Genomic DNA, 25,727 nt, shown 5'->3' with positions numbered 1-25,727 from the left:
AGTGATGTTTTAGGAAAACAGGACACATACCTGAACTCGAGCGTGGACTGAACCCGGCACCTGATAGCTCAGCTCATTTGCCGTCGAAAGTGACTTTGGCAAAAGGTAGGGGTAGGACAGGGGGCGATACTTGGCTTTAACGATCTGAAATAGAATAAAACACAGAAACTGTTACTCGTGTGAAACACAGAAGTTTCAAACACTCATTCAGTCAGTACATCGGTTTGAGCAGAAACTCAATGGGTTGGACTCGCTTTTGAGAACTCTGTACAGAGATTGGACTTCACATTCCACACTGACACTCCCAGTGGGGTGCGGAGGGAGAGCTGCATTTTGGAAATGCCATCCTCCTGAGAGATGCTAATAAAAGTCTGCCCTCCCAAGTGGTTGTAAAATATTCCTCAGCCACTGATGTGACGAGCAGCGAGGAGACTGACCCCGGTGAGCTGGCCCACCTGTGTCACACAACCAAACCCAATGAAAACAGATGATCTGATCATTAGCAGGCGGCTGGATGTCGGGGTTTCCTGGGTGGATCAGTGGCTGCCACATTTCCGACATCACAACAGCGACAACAATTTCAAAAATGCCGAATTGGTTGAAAAATGTTTTGGGATGTCTTTGAGGTCAGGAAAGGCGCCGGAGGAATGCATGGCCGTGCTCTCTTGTCAGGGGAATAGGAGCCGTCAATGGTGAACCTGACTGAACCTCGCTGCTCTGTGACGTCGACTGTGGTCAGTCTAAAAACTGGGCCCTCAAACAAAACGCTGGGGATGCTGGGAAAGCTGAAATAAAGACAGGTATGCTGGAAACACTCGGCCAATTGATAATGAGTTCAGTTGTGCCGAAAAGCCATTGACACTGGGCTGGATTACACCCTCGCTGGCAGGTTGAAGGGCCCATGAATTGTAGCCGGTGGTCTGCCCAGCCGTCTTCCCGCTCATCCCCAGATTGCCTCCCAATTTACTGGGGGGGTGGGGGGGGGGGGGGGGGCAGTGGGGTGTCGGCCAGCCGCTTGTCCTGTGACCACTTTAGAGTCTCACCCCATCCCTGTAGCTATTTCACCCCAGGCAGGGCGAGGCCACAGGCCACGAGGATATCCCGGCAGGTTTTACTGGGCCAGGTAGTATTGGGCAAGCGGACAGAGGGAACTACCTCTATGCCCATCGGAGGCATCGCACCCCCCCCCCTCCCCCGCCCACTCGCACCACCCCCAAACCTCCCTCCAGCCTCTCAAACCCAGCCGCTCATCTCCCCCTCCTCCCCCCTCACTGGGGTCTGCCAATTCCCCAGTTGACCTTCAGTCTGACTTCCATGACCTCTCTCCCTCTCTGGCCGCTGGCTGCGATCCCAGCAGAGATCACCATCCAAACCTGGAGCTGCTGGGACTACAGAGCTGCCCGTCAATCTGACTGGCCGGATTACCCCGCCGTGCAGCTAGCTTTTCCGTGGAGGGCCCCTGGGCAGGGAACATACGCCCATAAAATCCAGCCCATTAACTCGGTCTCTGCCCACTGACACAGCCTGACTTGCTCAGTATTTACAGAATTTTCTCTTTTCATTTCTGAGCATTAAGAACTCAGGTTCAACATCAAATCTGCGTTTTTATAAATTAAGAATACCCATTTTGTTCCCCAATTAAGGGGCAATTTAGCATGGCCAATCCACCTACCCTGCACATCTTTGGGTTGTGGGGGTGGAACCCACGCAGACACGGGGAGAATGTGCAAACTCCACACGGACAGTGACCCAGAGCCGGGATCGAACACGGGTCTTCAGCGCCATGAGGCCACTGTGCCACCGTGCTGCCCTTACCCAATCCATGTTGAAGTTGTTGGCTTTACTCAGGTATTTCCGGGAATTTGACTTGATCAGTTTCCTGCTCCTGGTTAATATCCAGTATTGACTGACCAGCTGACCAACTAGCCCATTGGCATTCAGCCTTTGAGTGACCGATGCAGCCCATCTCTGCCCGCCTGGGTGTGGGATGGCCACTCAGATGCACAAACTCCCCATCCAGGTGCAGAGCATCAGAGAAACAAAGACATGCATACACCTCCTCTCCATACCCTGTCTGGGTCCTTCAGTACTGTGGGTCTCGGTGGGTCTAACGGCCCATTTCTATGTTCTAGATCTCTAGGAGATGGAATAGTGTAGGGATTGAGTCACCTTTGTGAAGTTCCAGCGCTGGATGAAATGCCGTGCCACATTGCGCGCGGCCTTCCCATGCACCACTGCAGCAATATCGTGCCAAGGCATTCTGGGAGTCGTGTACCGGTCGATGAAATCTATGGGACAGATGGAGATGTTAGGCAAGAGCTGTGAAATCAGAGTCATACCAGGTCACATTCCCTGGCCAGTGAGTGGCCCCAGCATGAACAATGGGACAGGATCAGGCAAGTTCCAGGCCCAATCCAGGGCCTAAGTATTTTTCTAATGTCTACTAATTGGAATGTTCAACTTTTTTACAAACATTCACCTCAAACAATCAAAAGCAAAAAATGCAGCTACAGGTGTCGATGCACAGCAGGTACAGCACGAAGCAACAGTCATTACAAAGTTAGGAACAATAAAACCGGATGAATCAGGGACAAAATCCTCAACAAGGTCCCTCCCAGAATAAATGACCTGTCTGCACCCAAACAGCCAACATTATAGACCCACATCCCACCCATAGCTTCAAAACAGAATGACAAGGAAACAATACCCCGAGAAACCCATCACTCCGGGGAATCGACTAACTCTGACAGTGCAGTCTATACTCTTCCCGGATCTAGGCCGGAATGCGCAACCATCCTGTATCTTCGAGATGGCAAACGACAGGTACAACGACAAAGAGAAGATCGGGCACGGCCAAACCGGAATTATCAGCCCAGGAGCCCCCATAGAAGAAGTAAAAAGAGAGCAAGAAGAAGAGCCAAGAGCACGGAGCTGAGCTTCAAAGTCAGGAGAAGATTGAAGAGAAGAAGGGTAGGAACTTTCAGAACCAACTCCTCAGATTCACAATATTACGACCAGATGAGAACCGGCCAACTGACAGCCACATGGGCCCCATTCAACTCCCAAGAGGAACTGACCGAGGATGAGCATTGGACACCACCTTCGGACCTACCCCAATTCCTCACCTCTCCAGATGTGGGCCACCCACATCAAATCCCCCGTGGCTCCCCAAGGGAGATGCCTCCACCCAGGGAGCAATGTACTAACTGCAACTCCGGGCCTGGCCCAGGCCAGCACCACCATAGAATTGAGATTCCCGAAGCACAGCAGCCAGTTCTCAAACATGCTGGGAACCTCCATCACCTCAACGGAGACCCCAGGCTCAGCGGGACTCCTCACCAGCTCCTCCTCGTCCCCACCCGAATCCCTCAGTCCAGACGACAGGCCAGGCAACAGGAACGTAACCAGGCCAAGGCAAGCTTCCATCAACGACAGCGCTTTCTCTGCTACAAGAACCTCCTCATGTGCTGCTACTTCTCCATAAAGACACCTTTTGAACTTGGTTTCTGACGTCCCCACCACAGAGACGAGACATTCAGACGGATTAACTTCATCACTGGCAAGGGCGGCATGGTGCCGAGGAACCGGGTTCGATCCTGGCCCCGGCTACTGTCCGTGTCGAATTGGCACATTCTCTCCATGTCTGCATGGGTCTCACCCCCACATCCCAAAAAGGTGAGCAGGGTAGGGGGATTGGCCACGCTAAATTGCCCCTTAATTGTGAAAAAGAAATAATTGGATACTCTAAATTTATTTTTAAATATTTCATCACGAGCAGCAATCATCCTACGCTGAACACCTTACCATCAGGGCGTATCAAAGTAGTAATCTCTCTCATTGAAAGTCAACTGAGGACAAGTGGGGTACACCACACCTAATCTCACATTACTCATGTACAACATGGCCTTGGCTTTATTGAACGCTGCCCAACTTCTCTGCTCCAATGTGCTGATCTATCCTGATGGTGGTCCTCCTATCGACAGTCTCGATGGTCTTTCGCCCACCTGAGGACCCGCTCGGTGTCTTGGTACCTGGGTAGAAGCTGACAATGATTGCCTGTGGTGGCTCCCCTGATCTGGGCTTCTGCCTCAGTGACCAATGGGCCCAATTCGGGAGGTGAGAACAAGCCCCCCCTCCCCACCTCCACCAACTTTCCAAACATCTTGGACATATAGTCCGTAGAGTTTGAGCCCTCCAGACCATCTGGCAACCCAGGGATTCTTAAATGTTTCCATCTGGAGCGGGTCTCCAGATCGACCACCATGGCCTTCAAAGCTTTCCACTCTTCGGCCAACAACACCTTCTCTGCCTCCAGGGAAGGAACCCAGTCAGTGTTCTCTGAGAGCGCCTTCTGTATCACCGCACCGTGCTCCTCCATCCACTGGACCACCTTGGCCATCGATGCCCAATATTGGGGTCAATTCTCCCTCTGTTACCTTCTCCAGGTCCTCGGCGACCGCCTGCCGCTGCTTCTCAAACCCGTCCATCAAGAAACTTGCCAACGTCTCAGCCAATCACGGAGAGGCCACCGCGCAGCAGAAGTCTCCGCCATTTTCCCCCCACCGAGGCTCGAGGGACTTCTAAGTCTGACGACGATCCCTAGCCCGACTTCTGCCTTTTATTGTACTTACTGGGCATTACCTTTGTGAGGGGACCCAATTCCATCAAACTAAATTAATTTTCCCCCCCCGAAAGTAACCCTCAACCGGGCAAAAAGGGCCAAAATCAAAGTACCCTGGAGTGAGCCACTGCAGGTGCAACTGCTGCCCACATAACCACCTCCAGGTCCAAGGCTCCCATTTCAATGTGCGGTAAAAGCTAAGTGGCCATCGTCCCAGGTGGCCATCGGCTGCGCAATGACTTCTGATTGGTGCTGTACCTGTTACACATGGTGTCTCTTTACTCTCCTTTTGTTTTAATTATATATTTGTGAACATTTAAAAATTTCAAGAAAAATGCATTTTTTCAAAACCCTCGAGCGTCTGTTGTAATTTCACTCACCGTCAAAGGGTTTGTCCAACTGGACCCAGTCCTTGAAGACAAAGTTGCAATAGTCCTTCCCATGCCAGAACCTTGTCTGCCCGACCAACTCTCCGATGTCTGTGTGTGAACTGCATTCTGAACCCCTCTCTGCCTCAGGATGCACAACAGACACAAATCACATTCAGTATATTTCCAAATGAGTTGCCCAGAAAGTACTTCATGTCGTTTGTTAGGACACGGATTTAGGGTGAATAATGCCGATGCTATCTGCGAGTGACCTGCTTTATTTCATTTCATTGTGTTTCAGAGCCTTTGATTCTAGGAACGTTGGAGATGGTCGAGGAGTGGCCGCTGGGATTGATAGTCAAGAGCCATCCCATCGGGTAACGAAGAGGGGAATTGCCGTGAGGAGGCGGGGCACTGGGATGATGGTCATATCAGGTGACCAATCGCAGGAGTGCCGGCGCAGGAGTGGTTGGAGGTCATTTGATCCCGACCTTCAGGAATACATCCTTCAGTGTGCAGCGTGATGGTAATGCAGGTCAGGTTGCCAGAGCAACTCAAATGTTACAAGTGTGTTCCATTGCAACACTCAGGTTCAAAACCTGAAGTCCCACAGCCAGATAGGAGACCTGTATCTGGACACAGAGGCTCAAGTGACCATAGTTCCGAGACCCAGACCCAAGGGTCATGCTCTGGGGACCTGGGTTCGAATCCCACTATGGCAGCTAGTGAAAATTGAATTCAATAAATATCTGGAATTAAAAGCCTAATGATCACCATGAAACCATTGTCGATTGTCGTAAAAACCGCTCTGAGTCATTAATGTCCTTCAGGGAAGGAAATCTGCCATCCTTACCCGGTCTGGCCTACCTTTGACTCCAGACCCACAGCAGTGCGGTCAATTCTTAACTGCCCTCTCAAAATGGCGGAGCAAAGCTACTCAGTTCAAGGAGAATTAGGGATGGGCAACAAATGCTGGCATTGCCAGGGGTGGTGACATCACATGAGATTGACACTGACCTGATCCATGAGCTAAGACTATGACCCAGGTACAGAGTGAGGTCTACACTGACCCAGGTACAGGGTGGGGCCTACACTGACCCAGCCACAGGGTGGGGTCTACACTGACCCAGACACAGGGTGGGGTCTACACTGACCCAGGTACAGAGTGAGGTCGACACTGACCCAGACACAGGGTGGGGTTTACACTGACCCAGACACAGGGTGGGGTTTACACTGACCCAGGTACAGGGTGGGGTCTACACTGACCCAGGTACAGAGTGAGGTCTGCACTGACCCAGATACAGGGTGGGGTTTACACTGACCCAGACACAGGGTGGGGTCTACACTGACCCAGACACAGGGTGGGGTCTACACTGACCCAGACACAGGGTGGGGTTTACACTGACCCAGGTACAGGGTGGGGTCTACACTGACCCAGACACAGGGTGGGGTCTACACTGACCCAGGTACAGAGTGAGGTCTACACTGACCCAGACACAGGGTGGGGTTTACACTGACCCAGACACAGGGTGGGGTTTACACTGACCCAGGTACAGGGTGGGGTCTACACTGACCCAGGTACAGGGTGGGGTCTACACTGACCCAGACACAGGGTGGGGTTTACACTGACCCAGGTACAGGGTGGGGTTTACACTGACCCAGACACAGGGTGGGGTCTACACTGACCCAGACACAGGGTGGGGTCTACACTGACCCAGACACAGGGTGGGGTCTACACTGACCCATACACAGGGTGGGGTTTACACTGACCCAGAAACAGGGTGGGGTCTACACTGACCCAGGTACAGGGTGGGGTTTACGCTGACCCAGACACAGGGTGGGGTCTACACTGACCCAGGTACAGGGTGGGGTCTACACTGACCCAGATACAGGGTGGGGTTTACACTGACCCAGACACAGGGTGGGGTCTACACTGACCCAGATACAGGGTGGGGTTTACACTGACCCAGACACAGGGTGGGGTCTACACTGACCCAGGTACAGGGTGGGGTCTACACTGACCCAGATACAGGGTGGGGTTTACACTGACCCAGACACAGGGTGGGGTCTACACTGACCCATACACAGGGTGGGGTCTACACTGACCCAGGTACAGGGTGGGGTTTACGCTGACCCAGACACAGGGTGGGGTCTACACTGACCCAGACACAGGGTGGGGTCTACAATGACCCAGGTACAGGGTGGGGTTTACACTGACCCAGACACAGGGTGGGGTCTACACTGACCCAGACACAGAGTGAGGTTTACACTGACCCAGACACAGGGTGGGGTTTACACTGACCCAGACACAGGGTGGGGTCTACACTGACCCAGGTACGGGGTGGGGTCTACACTGACCCAGGTACAGGGTGGGGTCTACACTGAGCCAGACACAGAGCGAGGCCTACACTGGCCCAGACACAGGGTGGGGTCTAAACTGACCCAGACACAGGGTGGGGTCTACACTGACCCAGACATAGGGTGGGGTCTACACTGACCCAGACACAGGGTGGGGTCTACACTGACCCAGACACAGGGTGGGGTCTACACTGACCCAGGTACTGGGTGGGGTCTACACTGACCCAGACACAAGGTGGGGTCTACACTGGCCCAGACACAGGGTGGGGTCTACACTGACCCAGACACAGGGTGGGGTCTACACTGACCCAGACACAAGGTGGGGTCTACACTGACCCAGACACAGGGAGGGTTCTACACTGACCCAGACACAGGGTGGGGTTTACACTGACCCAGACACAGGGTGGGGTCTACACTGACCCAGGTACAGGGTGGGGTCTACACTGACCCAGGTACAGGGTGGGGTTTACACTGACCCAGACACAGGGTGGCGTCTACACTGACCCAGGTACAGGGTGGGGCCTACACTGGCCCAGACACAGGGTGGGGTTTACACTGACCCAGACACAGGGTGGGGTCTACACTGACCCAGACACAGGGTGGGGTTTACACTGACCCAGACACAGGGTGGGGTTTACACTGACCCAGACACAGGGTGGGGTTTACACTGACCCAGACACAGGGTGGGGTTTACACTGACCCAGGTACAGGGTGGGGTTTACACTGACCCAGACACAGGGTGGGGTCTACACTGACCCAGACACAGGGTGGGGCCTACACTGACCCAGACACAGGGTGGGGTCTACACTGACCCAGACACAGGGTGGGGTTTACACTGACCCAGACACAGGGTGGTGTCTACACTGACTCAGGTACAGGGTGGGGTCTACACTGACCCAGGCACAGGGTGGGGTCTACACTGAGCCAGACACAGGGCGAGGCCTACACTGACCCAGACACAGGGTGGGGTTTACACTGACCCAGGCACAGGGTGGGGTCTACACTGACCCAGGTACAGAGTGGGGTTTACACTGACCCAGACACAGGGTGAGGTCTACACTGAGCCAGACACAGGGTGGGGTCTACACTGACCCAGGTACAGGGTGAGGCTTTCGCTGACCCAGACACCGAGTGAGGCCTTCGCTGACCCAGACACAAGGTGGGGTCTACACTGACCCAGATACATGGTGGGGTTTACACTGACCCAGACACAGGGTGGGGTCTACACTGACCCAGGTACAGGGTGGGGTTTACACTGACCCAGACACAGGGTGGGGTCTACACTCACCCAGACACAGGGTGGGGTCTACACTGACCCAGACACAGGGTGGGGTTTACACTGACCCAGACACAGGGTGGGGTCTACACTGACCCAGGTACAGGGTGGGGTCTACACTGACCCAGACACAGGGTGAGGCTTTCGCTGACCCAGACACCGAGTGAGGCCTTCGCTGACCCAGACACAAGGTGGGGTCTACACTGACCCAGATACATGGTGGGGTTTACACTGACCCAGACACAGGGTGGGGTCTACACTGACCCAGGTACAGGGTGGGGTTTACACTGACCCAGACACAGGGTGGGGTCTACACTGACCCAGGCACAGGGTGGATGTGAGGTCTGAATTTTAACAAGTGGATACAAGGCTGTCATGTTTTAGCAAGAAAGATCTGTGAAAATCAGACATTTAAATGGAATGCAGGATGTGTGCCTGTACATTGATATAAATATGAAAACAGCACAATGCAGACATGACAAGCAACAGCACCTTGAAGAGTCACTGCCAGACTGATTGTTTCCTGTGAAGGTCCATTCCCATCGTCTGCGTGTTTCAGTTAACAATTTGGCAAGTTCGGCAGTCATTTTCGGTTCTCATGCATTGGATGTGTCTGGGAGAAAGCAGCAGGAGCTTGGCGTGTCAGAGAGGGGAGGGAGAGAGAGGCATGCAGGAACTGGAAGCTCAGAGCTGGCAGGCAAGCTGGGAAAGTGCACGGTCAGAGAGGGGTGTGAGCGAGGGAACTTGGTTACTGTTTGACGATTGAGCTCAGAATTCTAATTTATTCAGTTATTTACATGCAGATGTTCCAAGTTGTGCCCTGCGATAATAAACAATGCGTCAGGACAAATCAAGTCTATTGCTCCTTGAGAATCACTCCGCTTCTAACATAAATGCAGACAGGTGATCGAGGAGGAACAAAGACATGCTACCCTGTGTGCACTGACCTGGTCTGGTCGAACAACACTGATATTTTTTTTAAATATAAATTTAGATTACCCAATTCATTTTTTCCAATTAAGGGGCAATTTAGCGTGGCCGATCCACCTACCCGGCACATCTTTTAGGTTGTGGGGGCGAAACCCACGCAAACACGGGGAGAATGTGCAAACTCCACACGGACAGTGACCCAGAGCCAGGATCGAACCTGGGACCTCAGCGCCGTGAGACTGCAGTGCTAACCACTGGGCCACCGTGCTGCCCCAACATTGATATTTTGAAATTATCATCCTTGCTTTCAAATCTCCCCATGGTTTCACCCCCTCCCCATCTCGGTAATTTCCTGCAGCTTCACAACCCAAGTCCAGGCTCCTGAACACTCTGGGGGTAGCATTTTAAGGATGATTAGCGCTCAGCGTCCCGAGCATCTTTACCTAACATCCAGCCGCCGAGTCTCAAACCTGCGCTGCTGTTTGACACTCACTCAAGTGTTGATTGGCAGTGGGCGTGCCAGTGAAAGCCGTCGGCCAATCAGATTGGCTGATTGCTCTTCATCCCGGCCTTGACCAGCAGCGCTCTGCCTGGAACTGAGTCCTGGGACCTTCGACAAATGTAGGTTCCGGAGGTCCCGCAGCTGAGAGGCTGGAGTATGCCCATTGGGGACGGGATTTTCTTTGGGGGGGGGGGATTGTGACATTGGGGGAGGGGGTAATCTGGGGGAGGGGATGCCCGAGATCCAACATCCCGGGGGAGAAGGGCACCCCAAGTCTGAGGGGGCCTTCACAGTAAGGCACCCCCCCCCCCCCGAGATGGGGGAAAGGTCTTTTCTTTATCAATTTCCCACCCTACCCCCTCCTGCCAGCCTAAATATTGCCCAATTAAGGCATCTCCTGAAATCCTCTTATGTGAGTCAGAGTCAACCTGTGTTTGACCATCGATCCTGTGAAACCCCCTGGCTATTTAGAGAATGGTAAAGGCCTATATCAATGTGAATAACTGTTGAGAGTGTAAACGGTAACACATTGTCAGCGGTTGGTGATGCTGGGTGGATTACACAGATAGGAGGGAATAATACAAGGAAGAGATTGAAAATGAGGATGGGAATTTTCGGTGTTGCCATACCAGGCACCTTGCACAGGTGTGAACATTTCTTTAACTTGTCTCTTCGGTGTTTCCTGGGAAATGAAGTTCCACTTTTTCAGACCTTCTAAACATGAACCAAATTCAGGCATCATTCCTGTGATCCATCGATTCCCCCTTTCCAGATATTCTTCTCATCAAACACTCCCAGGACAGGTACAGCACGGGGTTAGATACAGAGTAAAGCTCCCTCTACACTGTCCCCATCAAACACTCCCAGGACAGGTACAACACGGGGTTAGATACAGAGTAAAGCTCCCTCTACACTGTCACCATCAACACTCCCAGGACAGGTACAGCACGGGGTTAGATACAGAGTAAAGCTCCCTCTACACTGTCCCCATCAAACACTCCCAGGATAGGTACAGCACGGGGTTAGATACAGAGTAAAGCTCCCTCTACACTGTCCCCATCAAACACTCCCAGGACAGGTACAGCACGGGGTAGATACAGAGTAAAGCTTCCTCTACACTGTCCCCATCAAACACTCCCAGGACAGATACAGCACGGAGTTAGATACATAGTAAAGCTCCCTCTACACTGTCCCCATCAAACACTCCCAGGACAGGTACAGCACGGGGTTAGATACAGAGTAAAGCTCCCTCTACACTGTCCCCATCAAACACTCCCAGGACAGGTACAGCACGGGGTTAGATACAGAGTAAAGCTCCCTCTACACTGTCCCCATCAAACACTCCCGGGCAGGTGGAGAAGTGGTTAAATACAGAGTTTCCTCATAATTGAGCCTACTGCAGTCGTAATATTGAAAATTGCAGTTCGTACCAAATTATAGTGTTCTAATCCTGAACCCAGGATGTCAGGCCCCAGTTTACAGTCTGTCAGTGTCAGCCGTGTTTTGCAGAATCTCTCGGAAAGCTCAGGCTCCCATGCTCCCGCTGAAGTAAGCCCTGGTTTTCCAACAGACTGGGATTATGTGATTCCCTGTGAAAGCTGACTGATTGTGGCGAGGATTGGTTTGAGTTGGGACAAGGTTTCTTTGTCCAGGGGCAGAGTGAATGCCTGCTGTGTGCGCAGGAGGCAGAATCCAGCCTTGCAGCGACTTTATTTCCAAGAACAACCCCATTAATTGGTCCCCAGCTACACAATGCTGTTTCTGTTCATGAGGACAGAGCGATTAATCCTGCTCCTGGCATAGTCCTCGACAAAACCCCTGCAAACAACCCCCTTTTCACTTATTAACTTCAGGCAACATTTCATCCAGTGCCTGCCTTGAGCCACCGAGTTTACCCCATTGCAGTTACTGATGCATAACGGCAATAACAATCTACAATTATGGTGCGTTAACATAATAAGATGCCCCAAGGTGCTTCACAAGAATGATTGTCAAACTAAATTTGACATCAGCGCACTTAAGGAGGTTATTCGGGGATGTGATTCAGTTAGAAAAATTAGTTATAAAAAACGTCTTAAAGGGGAATTCTGGAGCTCAGGGCCTGAGCAGCTGTAGGCACAGCATTGTGAGGAGTGAAAAAATGGCGGTGAAGGAGAAAACAATTACTCTGATGAAATATTACAGACAGCGGGAGCCGCTTTTCCATCTCCCGGTGGAGGTCAATGAATAAGATCACCAGAAAATGCCGTACTAGGGAATGGATTTTCCTGCCCCAGGAAGGCACGTCAAGGCAGGAAACTGCACAGCTGTGAAAAGACTTGGGCGCGGGTTGGGTGTACATTTTGGAAGGTGAAAATGTGCACAGGTTAGATTTCCCCAAGCTCAGAAGAAAATCTGCCCTCAGATCATAGAATCAGAGAATTTACAGTGCAGAAGGAGACCATTCGGCCCACCAAGTCCGCACCGGCCCTTGGAAAGAGCACCTTACCTAAGCCCGCACCTCCACCTATCCCATAACCCCATAATCCCACCTAACCTTTTGGACACTAAGGGCAATTGATCATGGCTCCTCCTTTCATTGGTGTTGTCTGACCTGTCAAGGATTTCCAGAATATTCTGTGTTATCTTTGAATGCAGACTTGTTTCTGCACAGGGAGCTATGAGTGAGGGGACACTCCACCACGAGGACCCCAGACGCCAAACAGTTCCTCACCAGATAAACTTAAGGCTCGTTCTTTGACTGTTTAGATCCCTTTTGTCAATTTCCTCAGGATTAATCCTTGCCCTCCTCCTTTTTCCCAGCTGCCCCTCACTAACATCATTCCAAATGGTCAGGTTACCAAGTGTAGACAGACGACACTCACTTCTACCTCACCAGCACCTCTCTCAATTCCACCACAGTCTCTAATTTCTCCCACCGTTGGTCTAACATCCGAAACCTAATTAGCAGAATCTTTCTCCATTCATTATTGGGAAGACAGAAGTCCGTGCCTTCAGTCCCTACTACACATATTCTAAACCCCACCAAATCCTTTCTCCTCCCTGGCAACCCCCAGAGGTTGACCCCAACTGTTGGTGTCTTTGACAGCCTACAGTAGCCAAGGTGAAGTTTCAAATCCACATCCACTCCTCAATACTATTAACATCGTCCAAAATCATTCAACGCCCTCAGCTCGTCCCCTGCTGAAACCTTCCCTCGCCAGTGCCTTTGCTAACTCCAAACCTGGCTGCCCAAACACATTCCTGGTTGACTTTCCAGCTTCCAGCAAACCCTGTTGCCCAAATCCTAACTCACACCAAGTCCTGTCCACCCATCTTCTCCTGTGTTCAGTGACATTCATTAGCTTCCAGTTCAGCAAATCATTCCATAGTCTCCCCCCATCCCTATCTCTGCAACCTCCTCCAGCCCTACAACCACCCCAAGATCTCCGTGCTTCTCCAATTCCGACCTCAGGCACAAATCCGACTTCCATTGTTCCACCAATGATAGCCGTGCTTTCCGTCATCTGGGGCGTGAAGACTGGGATTCCCTCCCTAAACTTTCTCTGCACCTCTCTCTACCTTTAAGACGTTCCTCCCTCCTTGTCAGAGCTTCGGGCTCACCGATCCTAATGTTGCGAGTGGTCAAATTTTGTTTAATAGTCATCCAATGAAGCAGCTTGGGACATTGTCCTGTGTTAGAGTTACTAGATCAATGTAACTTGGTTTTTCCTTGTTGAAACGTTGTACCTGGGGTGGGTTTGTGGGCCAGGTTCTGGATTTACAGCCACAAGTCGGGAAGGTCAGTAACTCCATGGGCGATTCAGAGGAGGAACAGGAAGGGCGCAGCAAGGCTAGTCATGTAGGCTGCTTCAAAGCAGAACTGTGCCTTTGTACCTACCCGTCATCAAAACCATGGGCAAACCTTCAGGAATGCTCCGACGAGCCTCAACATCAGTCATTCTGAGGCTGCTGAAGGCTCGTTTGGTAAATGCCCTTGATCCTGAGTCAGAGGTTCGTGCGTTCAAAGCCCACGTCAGGGATTTCAGCACAAAATCTCGGTTGACATTCCCACGCAGTGCTGAGGGAATGGTACACTGTCAGAGGTGCTGCCTTTTGAAGAGGGTGCTGAACGTCCCCCCTCAGGTGACCATCAATTGTTCAAATGCAGGACATGAAAGAGCAGGGGAACTTTCCCTGGTGTTGCCCCGGTCAATCCCTCAACTAATGTCACTAAAACAGATGGTCTGGTCAGTTACAGCATCGCTGTGTGTGGGATCTTTCTGTGCACAAACATTTCTGTGCACAAACTTCTCTGTGCACAAACTTTTCTGTGCACAAACTTTTCTGTGCACAAACTTTTCTGTGCACAAACTTTTCTGTGCACAAACTTCTCTGTGCACAAACTTTTCTGTGCACAAACTTTTCTGTGCACAAACTTCTCTGTGCACAAACTTCTCTGTGCACAAACTTCTCTGTGCACAAACTTTTCTGTGCACAAACTTCTCTGTGCACAAACTTTTCTGTGCACAAACTTTTCTGTGCACAAACTTCTCTGTGCACAAACTGGCTGCAGTGTTTCCGAAGTTAAACAGTGACACCACATCCAAAGCACATTATTGGGTTGTAAAGTGCTTCGGGAGGTGCCACAGAAATGCAAGCCCTTTCTTTCTCTCACACACTCAGTTGAGGAAAATGAACACAGGCGAATGTGAGGTTTTCTGTGCGGGAGAGGAGGTCAAATTTGAATCATTGGAGTGTTGACGACGGATGCAATTTCTTTGAGATTTACTTTGAGATTCATGAATCATTGCCACAAACTTTCTCCTGCCGTTGTACAGCCAGATCGCAGGGTAATGCCGTCTGCACAGGGTCTATGTCAGGACGTTAAATGGGTGGTTGAGTGTTGGACGTGCGAAATTGATGGGCCAATTGTCTTTGAGTTGCTTTTCTTAAATGATGCTCTCATCTGCACCGGAATTGAGAGGTTTTTATTATCAGAGCCATGGTTGCCCGATCCCAACACAGTGCAGATATTCTGAGAGATTGTTTTAGTGTTGGCTTAATATATATTCACTGCAAAATGCAAAGTAGCCAGATCATATATTAGCTGCAAAACCTGAAAATGATTTGCAAGCAACACTTTGCATCAAATGTTGATGGCACCTCCTATTTCTGAGTCAGCATCTGCCTAAGCTGATAACGGCAAGGTTCAACTATTGTGGGTAATATTTGCTAAACATTCCACAAGTTTGTGAAGAATTATTTTTTTGTATTCTGGGAGAAAAGAAACTGGGCAGCTGGGTTGAAAATAGACCTTCTTTAAGTTGTTGTTGTTGGTTTCGCCCTCGCCTCGGAGTGAGAGACCTGTGGATTCAATCCTGCTGAAGGACTGATGTAACTAAATGAGGCTGATAACCCCGGGGACAGTGCGAATACACTTTTGCAGTGTCAGTGGGAAATATCGTTTGCATGAGGGGTTTTGCTGGCTGCACCATCCAGGAATTTCCTGGACAATCCTAGTTGGTTGTCAAGATTGGCAATACTAATCCTGGTCAATATTCATCCTTCTGCTAACACCGCCAGCAAGCAGCAGAACTGGTCAAACCAAGGTTCCTTCGGCAGCACGTTCTGAACACAGGACCACCATTATTTAGAAGGGCAAGGGCAGCAGAGTCCTGCAAACACCTGGAGGTACCCCTCCAAATCACGCACCACGCCGGCTTGAAGATATAGAACAGAGAACAGTACAGCACTGTAAAGGCCCTTCGGCCCACAATGTCTTAAGACCATTTATCCTAATCTAAGATCAACCTAACCTACACCCCTTCAATTTACTGCTGTCCATGTGCCTGTCTAAGAGTCGCTTAAATGTCCCTAATAACTGACTCCACCACCTCTGCTGGCAGTGCATTCCACACACCCACCACTCTCTGTAAAGAACCTACCTCTGTCATCTCTCCTCTACCTTCCTCCAATCACCTTAACATGATGTCCCCTCGTGACAACCAGTTCCACCCTGGGGAAAAGGCTCTGGCTATCCACTCTATCCATGTCTCTCATCACCTTGTACACCTCTACCAAGTCACCTCTCATCCTTCTCCAGTGAGAAAAGCCCTAGCTCCCTCAACCTTTCTTCATAAGACATGCCCTCCAGTCCAGGCAGCATCCTGGTAAATCTCCTCTGCACCCTCTCCAAAGCATCCCCATCCTTCCTAAAATGAGGCGACCAGAACTGGACACAATATTCCAAGTGTGGTCGAACCAGGGTTTTATAGAGCTGCAGCAAAACCTCGCGGCTCATATCACCGTTCCTTCACTGTTGCTGGGTCCAAACCCTGGAACTCCCTCCCGAACAGCACTGCGCTGTACCTACATCTCATGGACTGCTGCACCTGAAGAAGGCGGCTCACCACCACCTTCACAGGGGGCGATTAGGAATAAGCAATAAATGCCGACCTTGCCAGCGGTGCCTGCTTCCCATGAACAGATTCAAAAAATGTTGCTAACCATTCTACACAGGAACCTTCCAAAAAATAGCAACGTGACCACAATCAGATAGTTCACTTTTTGTGATATCGATTGGGCGATAACTATTGGTTCCAGGGCACTGTGGGCAACTCTTGCGTTTTTGAATATTGTAGAAGCAAAGAGGCCTTGGTGTAAGATCTCACGTCGAGGAGGGCACCCAGCTCCGACATTGCAGGATTCCCTCTGTGCTGCCCTGGGAATGTCAGCCCGGATATTCTGCTCAGTCCCTGAGCTGGGATTTGAACCCATGACCTCTGACCCCGGGGGTGAGAGCGCTTCCCGCTGAACCAGGGCTCGAAGATCAATGTATGTTCCCCTGATTGTGCGACGTTGCATTCCCTACACGCGCACTCGCTGCATCCCAAACTGGGGTGGCAGAGGCAGAAGCGTCCCACCACACTGCAAAGCTGAAGCACCGAGCACGTCCAGGGTGTCAGACCCCCCCTGGCTTTGAGCAGCAAAAGCCCCACCACAGGAAGGAGGAGGAAGAAGAAAAGCTTTTCTCGAAATTTCAACTCACCGTCCTCGGAGTGATTGAGCCCAGGGCTGCTGGCCTGGTGGTACAATCGCTTCAGGTTGGGCAGCCTATCTCTGAGTAGGTTCTGCTGGCTGTTGTGAGTGTTATACCAACCTGCAGAGAGGCACATGGCAGCTGGTCTGGGGCAGTGTGCACACAATTCACCACCCCACCCCCACCCTGAACACTGCGTCCCCCTCTGCCCCCACCGAGTGGACAGAGAAGAAACTTACCAACGCACGTTTTAACCTTGCGAGGGGAGTCTTAAGGCATTGAATAAAAGCAGCTGCTCTCTTTAACAATGCCTAGTCCCTCCTCTTAGTGAAATCATAACGCCTTAACGAGCAATTTTGTTTCCAAGGCTCAATAAAATAGTTTCCAGTATCCACTGGACACGCGACTTCAAACGTTGAAGAACGTGGAGCTTTCTCACAGTCAGCAACTGTGGCTCAGTGCCCAACGTTCTCTGGGACTGGGTTTTGGATTTGACTCCTAGTCCACAGACTTGAGCACAAGACCCAGGCTGACTGACTCCTGGATTGTCGCAGGAGGAGAGTTTGGGTCGACTGTACCAGTATTCAGCGGAATTTAGAAGAATGAGAGGGAATCTCATTGAAATTCTGACGGTGCCGGGCAGACTGGATACAGGGATGTTGTTTCCCTCCGGCTGGGTGTCTGGAACAAGAGGGGGGGGTCACAGTCTCAGGATACAGGACGGGCCATTTCGGACGGAGATGAGGAGAGATTTATTCACTCAGAGGATGGTGAACCTGTGGAATTCTCTACCACAGGAGGCTGTGGAGACCAAGTCACTGAATATATTTAAGAAGGAAATCGATTGCTAGATTCTTAAGGAGTCGGGGGGCATGGGGAGAGTGGGGGTAAAGGTTTGAGATGGAAGACCAGCCATGATCATGTGGAATACTGAAGCAGGCTCGAAGGGCCGAATGGCCCACTCCTGCTCCTATTTTCTAAGTTTCTAACAGAGGTGTCATCTTTTGGATGAAACATCAATCATGGTTTGCCATCGCATGCGGAAGAGTCCATTCCAAAGAAGGTCCGGGAGCTCCCAGGTGGGACTCAGAAAGAGAATAGTGGAGATGGGGGGGGGGAGGTGGGTGGGGAGGGGCGGGGTTAGGAAACAGTAATTCCATTGGCTGACACCCACTTTCCATTACTGTCCAAACTAATTGGCAAGCCCACATCAGGGACATTGTCAAACTTGACAAGGAGGAATACCCCCCTTTGTGATCATTGGTTGAGGGTAACCCCTGGTGCTGGATTTTGTGTTCTTTAACGGGGTGAAACTCTGGCCCTCTGGCTCCCATTCCCTCCATCTCAACACTCAATCAAGCGTCTCATAGCCAATTACTGGCCCTCTAACAGGAAGGACGCAAATTCGTAGAATCATGGAATTTACAGCGTAGAATGAGGCCATTTGGCCCATCGTGTCTGCACCAGCCCTTGGAAAGAGTACCCTACTTAAACCCACGCCTCCACCCTATCCCCGCAACCCAGTCACCCCACCTAACCTTTTTGAACACTAATTTATCATGGCCAATCCACCTAACCCGCACATCTTTGGACTGTGGGAGGAAACCGGAGCACCCGGAGGAAACCCACGCACACACGGGGAGAACGTGCAGACTCCGCACAGACAGTCACCCGAAGCCGGGACCCTGGAGGTGAGGCAGCAGTGCTAACCACTGTGCCACCGTGCCGCCCAATTAAAGAGGCAGGTGAGGGGGTGGGGAAGGGGGGGGGGGTGGGGAGGTGATGTTGGTGAGTGTCTCTGTACCCAATCATCCCTGTTGGCAGGGACGTCACGCTGAAGATGGTTAAATCCACAGCAAGAAGTTCTTCATGGCTGGAATTGTACAGTTTCCATGAAGGCCCCGCCTTCTCAGCCTTGTCCCTCGCCTGAGGTGTGGTGACCCTCAGGTTAAATCACCGCCAGTCAGCTCTCCCCCCTCAAAGGGGAAAGCAGCCAGTGGTCATCTGGGACTCCGGCGACTTTACAGGTTCCCGGATCTCAAAATCAGTCTTTATTTGTCAAATCTTTGTTCAAATCATTAAACCCCGTTCAAACACTGCAGCCATCCCCAGGGGTGCCTGCCGGTTACATTTCACCACGGCCGCACTGCCCGGCCTTCTGCCACCTCAGGATAAAAGACTCCCAAACTATTTCTCGCTCAAAGTCCAATAAAGGCAGTGCACGATGCACAACGTGGGGGCTGGTGGCTGATTTTGGTGCCCACTCACCTTCCGGAATTTTGGGAGACTGACGGCGATGACATTAGATGACGTCATCGCGCTGAATTCTTTGTCAGTGCGGCCTGCCCAAACTGGGAAACTAAAATCTAACCGATGAGGTGTGAGACTGAACGCTAGGAAGCAAATCAGATGCAAAACGGTGTCTGGAATCTCCTGTAATTCCACTCCGAAAACAAGCAGCTCCCATTGAAAGCATGGGGCTCGTTTGCACAGTTTAACATAACAATCGATGTCTTTAAGGTTCAGTAGAATCTCAACTCTAGAACTCCCAGAAACACCTCCTGGAATTTACACAGCGACAGCATAAAACCCAGAACAGAACATAGAACATACATACATACATACATAGAACAGTACAGCACAGAACAGGCCCTTCGGCCCTCAATGTTGTGCCGAGCCATGATCACCCTACTCAAACCCACGTATCCACCCTATACCCGTAACCCAACAACCCCCCCCCCCCCTTAACCTTACTTTTATTAGGACACTACGGGCAATTTAGCATGGCCAATCCACCTAACCCGCACATCTTTGGACTGTGGGAGGAAACCGGAGCACCCGGAGGAAACCCACGCACACAGGGGGAGGACGTGCAGACTCCACACAGACAGTGACCCAGCCGGGAATCGTACCTGGGACCCTGGAGCTGTGAAGCATTTATGCTAACCACCATGCTACCCTGCTCCCCTGCTCCCCATGTAGCATGGTACCATGCCACCATGCTACATGGAACATACAGTGCAGAAGGAGGCCATTCAGCCCATCGAGTCTGCACCGACCCACTTATGTGGAGATATTTGACATTAGGTAAAGAACTAATCCTTCAATCTGATTTTTACCTGGTTAACTGTGGATCAAAGCTGAGGTGTGGCTCCCCTTGCCTGTAGATGGTGATCCACAGTCCAGTGTGACAGAGATAACAGTCACTAGAGAGGGTACTTGAGACAGAGGTTTTTGACATCGCGACCTGGTCCCTCATGGCCTAGGCAACCATAACACCCTGAATACGTTTCCACTACCAACCCCCTCAGGTGTCGGAAGTGAGACACTCGCACCCCCCCCCCCCCCCCCTCTTCCATCTCCTCCCACCCCAAGCTCATGTCACAGACGTTCCTCACAGCCAAAGGCAAGGTTCATTCCAGCCTCCCTGTCTGGGTTACCTTTGCAGATCAGTCATAAAATGTCATCGCTGTCCACAAAATGGTTGCTTTGGTCATTCTGAGGCCTTTCCGCGTAGTTCTTGTCGTGCAGTAATAGGACAGTGAGTGTTCTGGGACAATCTAAAATCGTCCCCCTGCCCGCCCCCAACCCCGCCCCAACCTGCCCCAGTCTGCTCTGCGCATCAAACACTACTGCCCAAACAACGGATCATCCCGCAGCTATTAATCATTGACCAACAGCCGGTGAATTGATTAGTCAGCATTAGGTTAGTTATTCAATTTGGCGTGCAGGTGATGTAAGTAAGTCATGCAGTTTAACAATCTGCATTCCGTCAGTAATTCATAATGCTCATGGGTCTGATCAGAATCTCCTAAACCCAGGAGCTAGGGAACAAGATCAGCAGGTGCACAGAAACACAATCCTCTCCAAAACCCCCTCCACGTCACACGCCATCCGTCCGAACTTGGACACACCTCATCCATTCTTTCAGTGCCACTGGGTCAAATGCCTGGAGCTTCCCAAACATCTTGATGACTGCACCAACACCGTATGGGCTGTCGCGGTTAGAGAAGGCAGTTCACCACCAGCTTCCCAAGGCTCGTTAGGAATGGACAATAAATGTTAGCCTTGCCAGCGACGTTGCATCCCAAAGAATGACCTAAAGATAAAAGGGCAAACAGCCTCTACCCGACCTGACCTCATTGAAGCACTTACCATGTTCTGAGCTGTCGATGCTACTCACGCTGTCACTGTGCTCCAGGTTCTGTCGCTGCAGCTGTTTAACCAGGTTCAGGACTGGGAAAGACTTTTTAGACTTTCCGATACCCTTCATCCTGGATGAGTCCACCTCGTCCTCCCCCTCCACACTCTTTTCAAGGGTCACCTTGGCTTTGTTTGTCTTGGCTTTGTCATCGTCACTGGGAGTGGTGAATGGCTGTGAAGACAGTGACGGTTTCCATGAGTTTCTAACTGTATTAAATGGGGGTCAGGGAAGCCTGGAGACGCAGCGTCACTGTGATGAAGAAGGACCTGTGGACGCTGGCCATTTTGGTGCAAAGGTGGACATGTTAGGCAGCAAAGAATTGGGTAAATATCTTCCTTTGGAATCCAATTGTCTTCCCTCTCTCTTTTTGCAATGGTTGCTGAAACAGAATGGGGGTAGGAGGATTTCACCAGTGACATACTGACCTCTGCTAGCTCCCTCATATCTATGTTCTGCACCCATGTGAGCATCCACACTGCATAGAAAACTATCTTCATCCACACATCGACTCCACACATTCACATTCTCTCTCTCACACACACACATTCACATTCTCTCTCTCACAAACACACATTCACATTCTCTCTCTCTCACACACACATTCACATTCTCTCTCTCACACACACACATTCACATTCTCTCTCTCTCACACACACATTCTCTCTCTCTTACACACACATTCTCACACACACACTGTCACATTCACATTCTCACACACACACTGTCACATTCACATTCTCACACACACATTCTCACACACACATTCTCACACACACACTGTCACATTCACATTCTCTCTCTCACACACACACATTCTCACATTCACATTCTCTCTCTCTCACACACACATTCTCACATTCACATTCTCTCTCTCTCACACACACATTCTCACATTCACATTCTCTCTCTCTCACACACACATTCTCACATTCACATTCTCTCTCTCTCACACACACATTCACATTCTCTCTCTCTTACACACACATTCTCACACACACACTGTCACATTCACATTCTCACACACACATTCTCACACACACATTCTCACACACACTGTCACATTCACATTCTCTCTCTCACATACACATTCTCTCTCTCTTACACACACATTCTCACACACACTGTCACATTCACATTCTCTCTCTCACATACACATTCTCACACACACACTGTCACACACACATTCTCACACACACATTCTCACACACACATTCTCACACACACATTCTCACACACACACACTGTCACATTCACATTCTCTCTCTCACATACACATTCTCTCTCTTACACACACATTCTCACACACACACACTGTCACATTCACATTCTCACACACACATTCTCACACACATTCTCACACACACATTCTCACACACACATTCTCACACACACACTGTCACATTCACATTCTCACACACACATTCTCACACACACATTCTCACACACACATTCTCACACACACATTCTCACACACACACACTGTCACATTCACATTCTCTCTCTCACATACACATTCTCACACACACACTGTCACACACACATTCTCACACACACACACTGTCACACACACATTCTCACACACACACACTGTCACATTCACATTCTCTCTCTCACATACACATTCTCTCTCTTACACACACATTCTCACACACACACTGTCACATTCACATTCTCACACACACATTCTCACACACATTCTCACACACACATTCTCACACACACACACTGTCACACACACATTCTCACACACACATTCTCACACACACGCTGTCACACACACGCTGTCACACACACATTCTCTCTCTCTCTCTTACACACACATTCTCACACACACACTGTCACACACACATTCTCACACACACATTCTCACACACACACACTGTCACATTCACATTCTCTCTGTCACATACACATTCTCTCTACTTACACACACATTCTCACACACACACTGTCACATTCACATTCTCACACACACATTCTCACACACACATTCTCACACACACACTGTCACATTCACATTCTCTCACACACATTCTCACACACACATTCTCACATACACATTCTCACACACACATTCTCACACACACACTGTCACATTCACATTCTCTCTCTCACAACACATTCTCACACACACACTGTCACACACACATTCTCACACACACATTCTCACACACACATTCTCACACACACACACTGTCACATTCACATTCTCTCTCTCACATACACATTCTCACACACACACTGTCACACACACATTCACACACACACATTCTCACACACACATTCTCACATACACACTGTCACATACACATTCTCACACACACATTCTCACACACACATTCTCACACACACATTCTCACACACACATTCTCACACACACATTCTCACACACACATTCTCACATACACATTCTCACACACACACTGTCACATACACATTCTCACACACACATTCTCACACACACATTCTCACACACACATTCTCACACACACACACTGTCACATTCACATTCTCTCTCTCACATACACATTCTCTCTCTTACACACACATTCTCACACACACACACTGTCACATTCACATTCTCACACACACATTCTCACACACATTCTCACACACACATTCTCACACACACACTGTCACATTCACATTCTCACACACACATTCTCACACACACATTCTCACACACACATTCTCACACACACACACTGTCACATTCACATTCTCTCTCTCACATACACATTCTCACACACACACTGTCACACACACATTCTCACACACACACACTGTCACACACACATTCTCACACACACACACTGTCACATTCACATTCTCTCTCTCACATACACATTCTCTCTCTTACACACACATTCTCACACACACACTGTCACATTCACATTCTCACACACACATTCTCACACACATTCTCACACACACATTCTCACACACACACACTGTCACACACACATTCTCACACACACATTCTCACACACACGCTGTCACACACACGCTGTCACACACACATTCTCTCTCTCTCTCTTACACACACATTCTCACACACACACTGTCACACACACATTGTCACACACACATTCTCACACACACACACTGTCACATTCACATTCTCTCTGTCACATACACATTCTCTCTCTCTTACACACACATTCTCACACACACACTGTCACATTCACATTCTCACACACACATTCTCACACACACATTCTCACACACACACTGTCACATTCACATTCTCTCACACACATTCTCACACACACATTCTCACATACACATTCTCACACACACATTCTCACACACACACTGTCACATTCACATTCTCTCTCTCACAACACATTCTCACACACACACTGTCACACACACATTCTCACACACACATTCTCACACACACATTCTCACACACACACACTGTCACATTCACATTCTCTCTCTCACATACACATTCTCACACACACACTGTCACACACACATTCTCACACACACATTCTCACACACACATTCTCACATACACACTGTCACATACACATTCTCACACACACATTCTCACACACACATTCTCACACACACATTCTCACACACACATTCTCACACACACATTCTCACACACACATTCTCACACACACATTCTCACACACACATTCTCACACACACACTGTCACATACACATTCTCACACACACATTCTCACACACACATTCTCACACACACATTCTCACACACACACACTGTCACATTCACATTCTCTCTCTCACATACACATTCTCTCTCTTACACACACATTCTCACACACACACACTGTCACATTCACATTCTCACACACACATTCTCACACACATTCTCACACACACATTCTCACACACACACTGTCACATTCACATTCTCACACACACATTCTCACACACACATTCTCACACACACATTCTCACACACACACACTGTCACATTCACATTCTCTCTCTCACATACACATTCTCACACACACACTGTCACACACACATTCTCACACACACACACTGTCACACACACATTCTCACACACACACACTGTCACATTCACATTCTCTCTCTCACATACACATTCTCTCTCTTACACACACATTCTCACACACACACTGTCACATTCACATTCTCACACACACATTCTCACACACATTCTCACACACACATTCTCACACACACACACTGTCACACACACATTCTCACACACACATTCTCACACACACGCTGTCACACACACGCTGTCACACACACATTCTCTCTCTCTCTCTTACACACACATTCTCACACACACACTGTCACACACACATTCTCACACACACATTCTCACACACACACACTGTCACATTCACATTCTCTCTGTCACATACACATTCTCTCTCTCTTACACACACATTCTCACACACACACTGTCACATTCACATTCTCACACACACATTC

The 25,727-nt window shown here is 50.0% G+C and overlaps 1 protein-coding gene across 5 annotated transcripts in view; it reads right to left on the bottom strand.

Moving 5' to 3' along the window:
• The window catches only part of LOC119976532 (phospholipase D1-like), a 196,672-nt gene that overhangs the window by 28,514 nt on the left and 142,431 nt on the right, over positions 1 to 25,727 (bottom strand). For 4 of the 5 annotated variants that reach the window (XM_038817094.1, XM_038817092.1, XM_038817091.1 and 1 more), the window contains 5 exons: positions 21,232 to 21,451; positions 17,086 to 17,196; positions 5,002 to 5,130; positions 2,170 to 2,288; positions 31 to 144 (listed from right to left, as the gene is read on the bottom strand). In XM_038817094.1, coding sequence (XP_038673022.1) covers positions 31 to 144; positions 2,170 to 2,288; positions 5,002 to 5,130; positions 17,086 to 17,196; positions 21,232 to 21,451 — 693 coding nt within the window. The remainder of the gene's footprint in view (positions 1 to 30; positions 145 to 2,169; positions 2,289 to 5,001; positions 5,131 to 17,085; positions 17,197 to 21,231; positions 21,452 to 25,727) is intronic. The other variant, XM_038817095.1, reaches the window with a different exon arrangement.

The sequence above is a fragment of the Scyliorhinus canicula genome, chromosome 13 (assembly GCF_902713615.1).
Source record: "Scyliorhinus canicula chromosome 13, sScyCan1.1, whole genome shotgun sequence".
NCBI classification, from domain to species: domain Eukaryota; kingdom Metazoa; phylum Chordata; class Chondrichthyes; order Carcharhiniformes; family Scyliorhinidae; genus Scyliorhinus; species Scyliorhinus canicula.
The sequence above is the reverse complement of the archived record's forward strand: the minus strand, read 5'-3'. Positions and strand labels throughout refer to the sequence as shown.